This window comes from Cryptotermes secundus, unplaced genomic scaffold (assembly GCF_002891405.2).
Source record: "Cryptotermes secundus unplaced genomic scaffold, Csec_1.0 scaffold333, whole genome shotgun sequence".
Classification (NCBI taxonomy): Eukaryota; Metazoa; Arthropoda; class Insecta; order Blattodea; family Kalotermitidae; genus Cryptotermes; species Cryptotermes secundus.
This window is the reverse complement of record NW_019742965.1, coordinates 167238-179772: the sequence shown is the minus strand read 5'-3', so window position 1 is coordinate 179772 and position 12535 is coordinate 167238. Positions and strand designations below refer to the sequence as shown.

Genomic DNA, 12535 nt, shown 5'->3' with positions numbered 1-12535 from the left:
GTGAGACTGAATTCAGATCATTATCTGTAAATTTATAATATTTACATAAAGGACTGTTACATAAAAGCAAAATGATGAACTTTTTTTACCATGACAAATTCTTAGCAATCTATTAACAATTACTAGTATTATTTTCAAGAAGTAACTAAAGTAAGTGAAACAAACTTTTATTGTGTTATATTAAAACACAACATTATGTTAACTTCTGTCTACTGTAAAAAGTAGGTTTATGCAAAATTGGTCACATGATTAATTGAATTTAGTAACAACGTTCTTGATGGGAAAGAACATAGTGGTGCAAAATAACAATGACAGGATCATAACAGACAAGAATAAAAATTGGTTTGTTTTTTATTAAACTGAAGCATCAGTCAATTATAGTTCTCAGTCACTAGGAAAACTACTATGGTGATGGTAATCCATTATTGCAGCTCAGATTAATAGGCTACTGCCATATGCAATGCCATTTTAAGGAACGGAAATTTTATTAGTACAGTGCAGTACAGTTAACTGCTGTGAAAGTCAGGTAGCTTATTATTCCATTAATTTGAATATTGTGGTTCAAATCATATCCACCAATAAGTTCCACTGTGTTACTAGATTTTCTGTTATTATTCACATGAACAATTGGGAACTTGTTGACTTTAGACATGGAACTGAACTTTGGAAAACTAAATAATTTCACCTATGGCTATTTTTCATTTATACTCATGAATTTCTTCTGGATATGGACTATATTATTTCAATGTCCATATGTGATCTGCAAGTATTAATTTATCATCCTATGCCCATTGCTAACTGGCAATCCTAAAGGGGAGATCGCAAATCCTGCTGATTAATGTAAGCAGTCTGTGACTGTAAGGAAGAGAGGGGAAATATTTACTTGTGGTCTCTTCCATCCTATCAACATGATGCTGTGATTACACTTTGTTCATGACATCTGTACACTGAACATACATGAATGTCAAACAGGTATCAGTGAAATGTCAGTCNTGGGGGGGGGGAACCCAAAGTTATACAGAATGTTTCAGTGATACAGTTTAAGTGTTTTATTGTCATTAAGACAGTGATTGGTAGTTAACTGTGATGAATTGGTATTCAGTTTTTCACAAATCCTGTACTACAGCCTTCAGCTTATTGTGAACTAGGTTCTCCATTTGTTACACAATGTCTTTTCCTTATTTATTACATTTACTCCATAAACATTTTTAACAAATCACAGTTTACATCATTTTTCCACTTTAAAACTAATGTTATATGGTCAAGCGTTTCATCTTCTATTAATTTGCATCCTTAACGAACAGATGATTCTTAATGAAATATAATATCACATAATTTAATTTTGGTTATAAACTAAGAAACAGTTGTTTCATTTTATATGAAGATCTAAAATTGTTTTAGATTCCATAATTATTCTGTATCTTGAATTACTAATAGCAAAAACCTGTAAATTTTAATAGGGCAGATATTTCTAGTTGTGTAGGCCCACAAGCTATTCATCCTTCATACAATGTCTTATTTTTCAAGCTAATGACTGACAAATAGCAATCTGACTTCATGACTGACATGTACGAAACTTCAAAAGCAATGTACTTTGTGAGCCTCATTATTGTACCATTATAACACACATAATAAGAAGGTATTTGTTATAAAACTTCTACTTCTCAATGTAACGACCAGTAAACAGTAATACTGACTTCATGATTGAGCTATAAGAAATGTGAAAGGCCATGTACTTTGTCAGCCTTACCATGATGTACCATAATAATTACCTACATCTCAATTATCAGTTTTGTGTCATTTCCTTGCATCACTACACATTCACAATGCTGTCACGCTTGTTGTCACCATCAGACTTGGGGCTGCTAAGCTGGGACCTGAACATTGGACCATGACCTTTTGCTTTCAGCTTCTCTTGCATCTGGGTCAGCATGTCTTGCATGCGGCGAATCTGTGTTCCTCCCTTACTGTCAGAGACAAAAATGCTAGAAAAATTGACTCTAGCAGGAAAATGCTTTAGGCTCTACAAAAAAACTGTGTCTAAGCCTAATTAAAATATTTGTATTTGGATGCATGATTAAATGTATAGGGGACTGACTGAAGAATGGGTGAAGAGTTGAAAGGGAAGATAGATGAATGAAAGACTATGTGACTAAAAGAAGTAATTGATAAATGGATAGGTAGGTGAACAATAGATGAAATGGGGGTTTGATTGATGAGAGGATGAATAAATAGTTGAATGAAGGGATCAGTCATTCAGTTAATGAAGGTGCAATTGGGTACATGGATCTATGACAGATGAGGATGGAAGGATGAACAAAATGGATGCATGAATCTAATTAATGACTGTTGATGAATGAAGTAAGTGCAAGAATGAATCAAGAGAGAACACATACACAACATTAATATCATATTATAGCATCCTGCTATACATCACTTAATATCAAATACTGGTTCCACTGCCTCATATGCAAAATATATTTCTATAAAACTTATTAAACGGTTATTCACTTTAAAATTGTGCACATCTTATAACTTTTAACCTTTTAAAACCTTTTTAATCTTTTTTCACTAAAAGATTCTACCAATATGGTCATCATCAGGTGTTTAAAATCACAGCTGAGGAAACCGCTGTGTTTCTGTCATCGTGGCAACAGTAATTCATTTTTAGTGTATGGTTCCCTCTATGTGTTTGTGTATTCCAAGTGACAGGACGTTCTTCCTGTTGTGATATGCATTTGTAAAAAAAAGACACAAAGCCCAAAACAATAGGTAGAACCCGTCACTTGGAATACACATGCACATACACGGGGCCATACACCAAAAATTAATAACCAAGGCCGTGATAAGAGGAGCACAGCACTTCCCTCAACTATAATTCTAAACATCAGATGATGACCATATTGGTCGAAACATTTAGCGAAAAACTTACAACAGGTTAAAACTGACATATTGTGCAAAACCTTTAAAGTGAATAAGTGTTATAGAAAGATGGGTTGCACATGAGACGGTGGAACCATAACATTTGATATGACATTAACATCTACATTGTTTCGTTGAACATCAAAGATTCATAAAATATTGACGATATTATTATGATATCTAAGTTTCATTGAAATCCCCTTCAAGTCTGAGTTCAACTCTTTAAAACTGCTGTTCTTCAAATGAGGTCTGCTATTGCACATGATACTTTGAGTTTGAACATAAATGTGGCCAGATTTTGAACGTACTAACATACTTTTATCTGGTACTGAGGAAAGGAATACACTGAGCTATATGTCACATTCTCATACACTTCCACAACATGGTGCATAGACATGGGGATAATAAGAGCACCTGAACCAAAGCTTAATAGTTTGTTATTTGCTTCCGATATTTTATGAATACTTGCAATAGAAGATTCTCACAGTTACTTACTTCCTCGTCTTTCTGCAACAGTAACCTGTCTGTATCTGTGATGCTGGATTCAAACTGAGGCCCTGAATCTCGCTTCAATTTGCTGCAACCAAAACAGACAGGTTCCAACAAGAATTTCTATTAGCATAACCCCAAAATTTGCTTTGATTATGAAGTTATACTTTCGTGATTTCCAAAGGTACATGTCAAATTCTCAGTAAGTCATAGTAACAATTTTGTCATGGACAATTATAATTTACTCAAACAAAAATTTTTCCATATTTGACTTCAGTTTCCTCAGTAGTGAAAAACATAGTAAAACAAAGAAATACAATTGTACTAAGAATTTAAGAAAAATATAATACTTCTCATTAGTTTAATAACTCCATCATACTCAGACATATGACAATAGTATCAATAAACTAAAGGGGTACCTCCTTTTCAGCAGGACAGCAGGAAATAAATTTTGTTATTTATTTCTCTCATTGATATTACATGCCTGATACCAACACAATGTCACAGTTTTGGAATCATTCTTGTCCATTCACTGTTTATTGAAAATTTATGTTGGTAAAACACAGGGGAGAAACCATTTAGGAGATCTAATCAAAGATGGGAGGATAATATTACAATACAGCTTAGAGAAATAATATTTGAAAGTGTGAACTGCACTGAACTAGACTCAAGATAGGTTTAAATTGCAAGCTTTCATACAGTAACCATCCCTCCAATTACACTAACCCATGGAGATGTGAATGGCTAAACACCTATCTACTGCTCAAGGACCCTATGTTTTGAAGGTATATTTCAGTTATATTCTGATGACAACACTGAGATCAAATTTTGTAGCTGAGTGGATAGCACTCCCGGATTTGATTTTCTCCCTGAAGATCATTTATCCTGACTTAGGATTCTATGGTTTTTCTCAGATCCTCTAGGCAAATGTTTGGATAGTATCTTACAATGGACCTCAGTCATTTACTTTCACATTCTTCCCAACTCATCCATCACGATTAACATCCATTAACATTGTATAACCTATTGTGTTTGAAAATCTATCACTGAATAAGCTAAAATAAAATTGAATACTTGCGTTATATAATAATAATACATTTATTAAACAACTGAATACCTAACAATTCCAGTGCCTGCTTTGTAGTGAGAAGAGAAGGTATTTAAACACTACAATATGAAAGCTTACACCCTGCTAAGCAGCAGAATATTGTGACATACTGATAGGCAATGGGTTGCTAAACACATTCTCGTGGCAATGAATTTGCAGGCACAATAGAAGAACTGCTATTTCTATGCAATGGCCGGTAAACACCTGCCCCCTTAAGCCTGTGACAACAATAGGAAACCCATTGCTATAACAATATGTGCCAAGACTGTTTGCTAGGCAATTGTGTGATGATATGTCTCTACAATAATAGAAGAGGCTCTCTATGTAGTCCATGCCATGGCTATATAACGAGAGCTATGAGCTGTATGAAATACAGAGAGAATTGGAACTAGGAGCTGTGAGCATCAAGAGAATTGTTGAAGAAGATTTAGAAAACAGCCTGTGATGACTTAACATGTGATTTTGAAGACCCTATTTTATGTGTTATGTTACAGTAATTTTTAGGATGTTGTAATTACTTGTAGTTATGACTTGTGAGTATCCAATAAATCTAATCACCAAATCTACACTGGAAACTGTAGTGAAGAACATAGTGCATTCTGTACTTCAGTTCCTTTGCATGTCTGGCCACTTTGGAAGTTCTGAGCACTAAATAGTTTCATTAATTGCTTGCCTTAATTACTTCAAGTGATCTGTTATAACTGGACAAATATTTGCAGAAAATGAAGATCGACAAGTGTTAGTGAAGCTACTAGCGCTTCTTCCATGATGTAAACATAGCTTGTGTTTCACTTGGAACTCACTTTCATAGCAGGAATACCCTACTATCAATCAAGGACATTTTCTTTCTTATCCCACTCAAGAATTTGGCTTAATGTGGGTGCCCCATAGAAAAGAACAGTCCATAAGACCTGTAGGATTTTCATAATTTTAATTTTAATGCTGTATATATATTTGAGAAAGAAACTAGTGAAATGCTACATTTGGAGCATGGCTTTGTATGGGGCTGAAACTTGGACACTTAGGGCAGTAGATCAGAAACACCTGGAAAGCTTCGAAATGTGGTGTTGGAGAAGGATGGAGAAGATCAGTCGGACCGATTGTGTGAAAAATGAAGAAGTGTTATTTAGAGTCAGTGAGCAGAGGAATATCCTACACAAAATAAGAAAACGGAAGGCTAATTGGATTGGTCATATCTTACACAGTAACTGCCTTCTAAAAGAAGTTACTGAAGGAAAGATAGAGGGGCAGATAGAAGTAACCAGAAGATGAAGAAGACGTAAGAAGATGCTGGATGACCTTGGGAACAGAAGAGGATATTTTCATTTGAAGGAGAGAGGTCTAGATCACATTACGTGGAGGAACTGTTTTGGAAGAGACTGTGGACCTGTCGTCTTGACAGATTACTGATGAATGAATGAATATACGTATATCTTGCACAGGATGTCTCTCTGATATAAGATGAACTCCATTATTCAACAGCTCTCTTTATTAACCTTTTCTTTTTTTCCTGTCATATGACCTGGAATGAATATTGTGTACACATGCACATGTGTGTGTGTGTGGGTGTACGTGTTGTCATATTGTCACATACTTAGGTATGTGACTATAGGCGGGGTTTGGATTGGATATTGGATTTGTTGACACACTTCTGAAAGTCATTACAGCATTATCGCTAATCTTTACACTTTACAAAAGCCTTTTCCAGCCTGCTGTCTTCACAGCTGTTCCCCAGTATTCGAGTTCATGGGCATCTAATGAGTTGTTCTCGAAATGAAGCTTGCAGACTCATAGAAATGTGAACTTTGAAGAATGCGCAATTATGTAGACATCAGTAATTCTTCCTAGCACTTTCTGCTGCAAGATAAATTTTATCTAACTACTGTTATAAACTACCCCTTCTTTTGGTGGCACTGGAAAATGTACACATAAGTTCGTTTGGTAACAAATATATACCTTCAGTAAAATATTACAATATTACATTGGTTACATATGATACTTCTAACAATAAGAGACTGCCAAAATTATTATACCTCCTTCCAACTACTACAAACTGCTAAATTATTTAGTAGCGTCAGCTGTGTCTAATAGGTACCTCCACAATCCATTACCTTCTTTCACGAATGGCTTGTTGTGAGATCTGAGAGATGCACTGTGCCCGAAAATTCTCATAATGAACATCTTGTGTGACATCCTTCAGGTCCTGCATGTGTGTAGAGATGAGCATTGTCCTTAGTTTGATGAAATCACTATGCTTGGGGTTTTCCACTGCAGAAAAACAAACAAAACAAAAATACCACAGGCAAGTGAGTGAACAGATATCTGACTACATTCATGAAAGCTGTAGATAAAGACTAAACCACACTGTAACATGGTGAATTGGTAACATTCTAGATTTGTTTTCAGCAGGTATTCATTTTGAATCTCCCTTGAATGACAAGATCTTTTGGATTTCCCTCACTCCCTCCTGGTACATGGTGAGATAGGTGCCTCACCATGACTGTCTCCTTCTAAACACTTACTTGCTTGACATTTATCTTCCTATAACATTCAATACTACATAATCTTTACAACTTTAACAACATGATTAAATAACATCAGAATCAGTCAGTGAGTCATATTAAAGCTAGGCTCTACAGGTAGCCGGTATCTTGCATGATAGAAGGAAAAAATTCCAAATCCGTTGAACGACGTGCAATTTTTTGTGTATTGCAAGGAATCAACTACCACCGCCGCTGCCGCCACCACCCCCACCACCACCACCACCACACAATTTACATAAAGACCTACATGTATTTCTGGATGCATCTCAAGGTGAAATTTTTTTTTCTAATGCTAGTGGGGTGGGGCTAAGTCCCTTGTACTGCGGCCACTTCTGGCCGATTGTACCAGCTCCAGGTGATAGGTGAGGGTGATTGTGGAGCAATTGGTGGAATGAAGATTGGCAGGGGAAACCGAAGTACTCGGAGAAAACCTGCCCCAGCGCCACTTTGTCCTCCACAAATACCACTTGACCAGACCCGGGATCGAACCCGGGCCGCCACGGTGGGAAGCCAGCGACTAACCGCTTGAGCTATGGCGCGGCCCTGAATCTCAAGGTGTAACTTAGTAATTATTTGTTGAAGAAAAATATCATGAACAGAAGGTGTAGAGAAAAATTAAGAACACTTTTATGCCAAAAACACACTTACCATTATTCTTACTGTTTACAAGATAATTACACAAAAGAAGCGAACACACAAAGGGTTATGCTATGCACATATGCTCTAACTTTTACCTTTGTCACAACAGTTCAGAACAGTTCTGCCCAATCTTAGCTTCCAACCCAATATATAATAAGGGCTCCATTTCTGGGTATAAAAATGTTTGAGCATTTAAGTCAGCCACTTGCTAGCATCTGATCCCAAAGTTTAGAATCCATGTAGCTCTACATTTATGCCTTCAATGCAGCTTAGGCACAGTGATTTTTATGCTTATACCACATTGCACTTTATGATTGGGAACACAGTAAATTTTAGATGAAACTCACCTTCAACAACACCCCATGGATACTGTCGCCCCCTCACCTTCTTGCCTGAAACTTCAATGACTGTGTTGCTGCCCACTACAGCAAAGGGTACACATGCCTTGAGTTCGCGGTCCTGCTGTTTGAATTCTTCGTCCTCATCACTGTCACAATCGGGGAACTGGTAAATCTGCAAACAACCATTATCGTTGTTGTTGTTGTTGTTGTTTTTTGTATGAACATGTGTGTATTTCTTTCTCCCTGCATAATGGTCGGCATAATTGTCCTTATTGAATTGTTATATTGTCTAAATTACACAGGTTGCTTTGTTTTTATTTTTGTTTGTGGCTGTATGTTTGTTTTGTTTCCTTCTTTAGCTTGTGCTTACTTAAACTGACCTCTGGGCTGTTGAGTAAGTACATAAATAAATAAACAATTGAAATTAATTCAGTTATTAACTTAGGTACAACTGTTAACTAGCACACTCTTGCAGAAAAAGGTGTACTGCAATTTGAGACACAGTTCTGTTAGAAGAGTTCAGTCTCCTAGGATATAATACCATGTAGTCCCTTGAAAACCAATGAATGTTTTGTGGGAACATGTAGCCTCTGTTTTCAGGGTTGAAGAGTGAGGCAAGCAAAAAATCAGCATGAAGCAGATAGCAGTAAAACATGAGCAATGTGGGATTATATGGAAGCAGAAGGGACTTGGGAAGTCAACACATCCATTCCCATTGGCCCTGTCAAAATCAAATCTTTATTAAAATCCATCACAACACAATAACAAAACAGTTGATGTTTAACAGTATTTTGCTACATGTTTCGGTTTTTAGAAAGCAGTGCATGAAATTCAATAGCTTAAGAACACGTTAATTGTGTATTTTCTTGATGATGGCTTTCTAACAAGTGGAAACATATAGGAAAATACTGTTAGACATCAACTGTTTTGTTGTTGTGTTGTGTTGTGATGGATTTTAATAAAGAAATTTATATATTTCACACAACAGGATGCATCCACTAAAAATCACAAATCCCTTATTACTGTTTTTGGTGATAACAATTTAAAAGGTGAGAGGATGCCTCCAATGACATGAGCTGAACTTCGTGATAATCGATTATATAGACACTAATAGTTACAATGTGTCAACGTCACTGAACCAAGGGACAGAAAGAGAGAAAGCCAGATTTCTGATGCTAAGGCTCTGCAGAAACACGTATATTCTTTTCCAAAGAAAGTTCTTATGTAGACCTGAATTTTATGATCTTCGATATCAGCCATAATTCGGTCCTTGAGACGCTTTATCTCTGCAGATGTGAGGGTGTCAGCTTTGGATATTACGGGCACGATGTTCACTTTTCTGTGCATGCGCCTCATGAACTCCAAGTCAATCTGGCGCAGCCTGCAACAGTACAAACAAACCAGTGGGTATCTGGGGAGTACAACATTTTGGAGGAAGGTCAGTAGATTTATACAGGATCACATGACGTCACAACCCATAAGATAGTACTACTCACGGCCACTACTGCAAGAACTTCAGAAAGTGAACTTGCTGATACCTCACTCATAGTGATAAGGAAAACATATGTAGCTCAGATGAGACACACAAGAGATAATATACAGAATTTTTGTGCGCATGTACACGTATTTTGAGACACTGTATTACACAGTACAGCCCTTATCAATCTTACGCAGACGGAACATATATGTATCACACATGATTTGCTTCATTTTTTGGTTCTGTTTGGTTATCACCCACAGTCAATGATATCGATCAGACAAAGCTTTACCGCTGGGGGGAAGTGTTTGGTAAAGCATAGAAAAGAAACTACCTTGTGTTGTCCACTTGAAAAAGATGAATATTGATAGTCAGAGCTAAAGTACGGTGCCAATTTGCTTGATTCACGTCTCAATGTTTGCACATACCCATGGCCATAGGGAGGCACAAAATATAGGCAGCAGTGAACGCGATTGTCCTGGATGTTTTTGCGGTTCAGTCCGCTCTCGTCCGTGAAATACTGGCGAAACTGTTCATCGATGTATGAGCAGCAGGCCCTCCAGCTTTCGTCACAGTTTATTGCGTCCCCGAAACCTGCGTGTAGACACAATAAATTATTGTTTTCATTCGATCGCTTCCTGAAAGACTCAAACGTACAACACCTAAAGATTTCGAAAGTGTCTAGATATTGATATTATTCCGCTGAATTTTATTACCACACTAAGCAGAAATCATTTTAAAGGAGAATTATGGGACAATTAAAAATTACTATGGTNCGTTCCAAAAGTGCTTTTCTTAGTTTAATTTTATGAAACGTAAAGTTGACGGTACTAGAGTTGCCGATCAGAATATCACATTTCGCGTAAACTTAAGAAATTACGTAAAAACTAAGTCTTTAAATATACATTACTGCTTCTAATTTTTAAATTTATTTTTAAAATCCCATCAGAAATTTCTTCTTTCACTGACTTCATCTGAGATTTTCACTGCAGTGAAAATGTAGGTTGTGGTCTACGCGGTTACGGCACCAAGCAGTCTCGTGGACTGTCAACGGCTGCCTGAAAATGGCGGTAGTAGTTTGACACGAAACGTTGATAACCACCTATAATTTACGATTTATTTACATAAAAATTCGACAAGTCACCTGAATAAATATTAACTGGTATTTTCTTTCTGCGTGACCGCCTCTGTGGGTTAGTGGTCAGAGGTTCTTGCTACAGATCCAGAGGTCCCGGGTGTGAGTCCCGGCGCTACCACATTTTCTGAGAAGTAGTGAGTCTGGAACTAGGTCCACTCAGCATCGTGAGGATAATTGAGGAACTATTTCAAGGAAATAGCGGCTCTGGTCTAGAAAATCGAAATTAACGGCCGTGGGGATCCGTTGCGCTGATGACGCGACACCCTCTAACCGCAAAAGTTGGCACTAACTTCGCCGGTCGGTATATTTCGCTTGCGGACTACATGCCACGGAGTATTACATTTTACGACTGTCAAAGTAGGAAATATTTTTACCATAGCAATGTCTGCGAATACTTACCAGGCGTGTCTACAACCGTAAGGCGAAGCTTTACTCCCCTTTCCTCAATATCCATCGTCTTTTTCTCTATTGAAGTTGTCTTCTCAACTCGGTCTGCAAGGAGATGAATGTACACTGATATGCCATTAGAGTTAAAAACGTACGCGGTACGAGTATGTAGAGCCTCTACCTCAATTATAATCCAACCTTCACACTAGGTATCTCGTTTTTCACGAAAGGGGATTTGGTGTTAAAATCATGATTATATAATCATTATATCTGGCGCGAAAGAAATTCCACTACCTAATTCCAGAAGACCGAGTTAAGGTTACAGAATTACAAAAGTGATGCATCTGTAGTTCAGGAACGTTCACAGCATAATTCCAGAAGCACAAGTCATGGCAGTGACTCTACATCCGGAGTGTAACAAATGTAACATTTTAATTCCTGAAGAAAGTTACATAATAATATCGCCATTACATGTTATGTAGACCGAATGTTACTGCCTCTTTCCAGAAAAACGGATCATTACAATCTAACCATTATATCTGATTGAAAGAAAATTATTTTTTTCATCACTAACTCTACGCGATTTTAGAGAAGTAAAAATCTCGATAAAAATCTGTGGATTTATATCTGTTGTGTAGAGACCCCGGGGCGATTACCCCTGTCACTTTCTCATAAATTCGGCCGTGACTGACTTCCTGAAAGTATTTTCACTCCGTCGGAAATTTTGCGATCACACTGCTCTGACAAAAAAAAAAAAAAAGGATTCAAACACTGAGAAACACTATCATGAGCTGTGAAGGGATACATAATTGTACACGCTGGAATTTAATGCACTAGCCCCAACAGTTCATTACCAAATGCTTGAGAAGAAGCGTTCCTACTGGAAGTATAAAGGGGTTAAGTTCAATTGAAAGAATATTTTCAGAAAAAGTAATGGATTTCTAGCAAAATTAAAGACAAAGACAGAAGAAGTAAAATGAAAACTGCGTATTACTCAGTACAGTGTACTGTACACACGTAATACGAATTCCTAGCTAATGATCTGGATAACACAATGAAATATTCTCATACAGGGATAAAGGTATCTGCACTAAACGCAAACTGAAACTGAAACGAGAAGATGTTTAAGTCATATGAGATTTCAGGTTCACTAAATTTCTGCTGGTCCTCGCCAGCATATTTGTTCTTGGTTTCGGTCCCCTTCGGGACACATGACCAAATTTTTTGTTCATTATAAAACAATTTATATGTTTGGAAACGAGTCTCCTCTTCGACGAGAAGAGGGGCTGGTCTTAATGAGTATTTTTTTAATTCGCTTAGTGGGGGGTGGAGTCCAGTTGTGTTCCCTCGGCACGGCGGTCACTGAAAGGCCTATTGTACCTGCCCCGGGTGATTATGATGATGGAGAATTTGGTGGAATGAAGATTGGCAGGGGAAACCGAAGTACTCGGAGAAAACCAGGACCAGCGCCACTTTGTCCAGATTCCACTT

The 12535-nt window shown here is 37.2% G+C and overlaps 2 protein-coding genes across 2 annotated transcripts in view; one reads left to right on the top strand and one right to left on the bottom strand.

Moving 5' to 3' along the window:
- The window catches only part of LOC111873443 (tRNA (uracil-5-)-methyltransferase homolog A), a 172754-nt gene that overhangs the window by 73252 nt on the left and 86967 nt on the right, over positions 1-12535 (top strand). The gene's annotated exons all lie outside the window — the stretch shown is intronic.
- LOC111873448 (septin-2) overlaps positions 1007-12535 on the bottom strand; it is a gene marked incomplete in the record, with an annotated part of 37353 nt that continues 25824 nt past the window's right edge. The window contains 7 exon segments of the mRNA XM_033755098.1: positions 1007-1951; positions 3418-3499; positions 6631-6787; positions 8049-8214; positions 9273-9423; positions 9948-10113; positions 11057-11149. Coding sequence (XP_033610989.1) covers positions 1814-1951; positions 3418-3499; positions 6631-6787; positions 8049-8214; positions 9273-9423; positions 9948-10113; positions 11057-11149 — 953 coding nt within the window.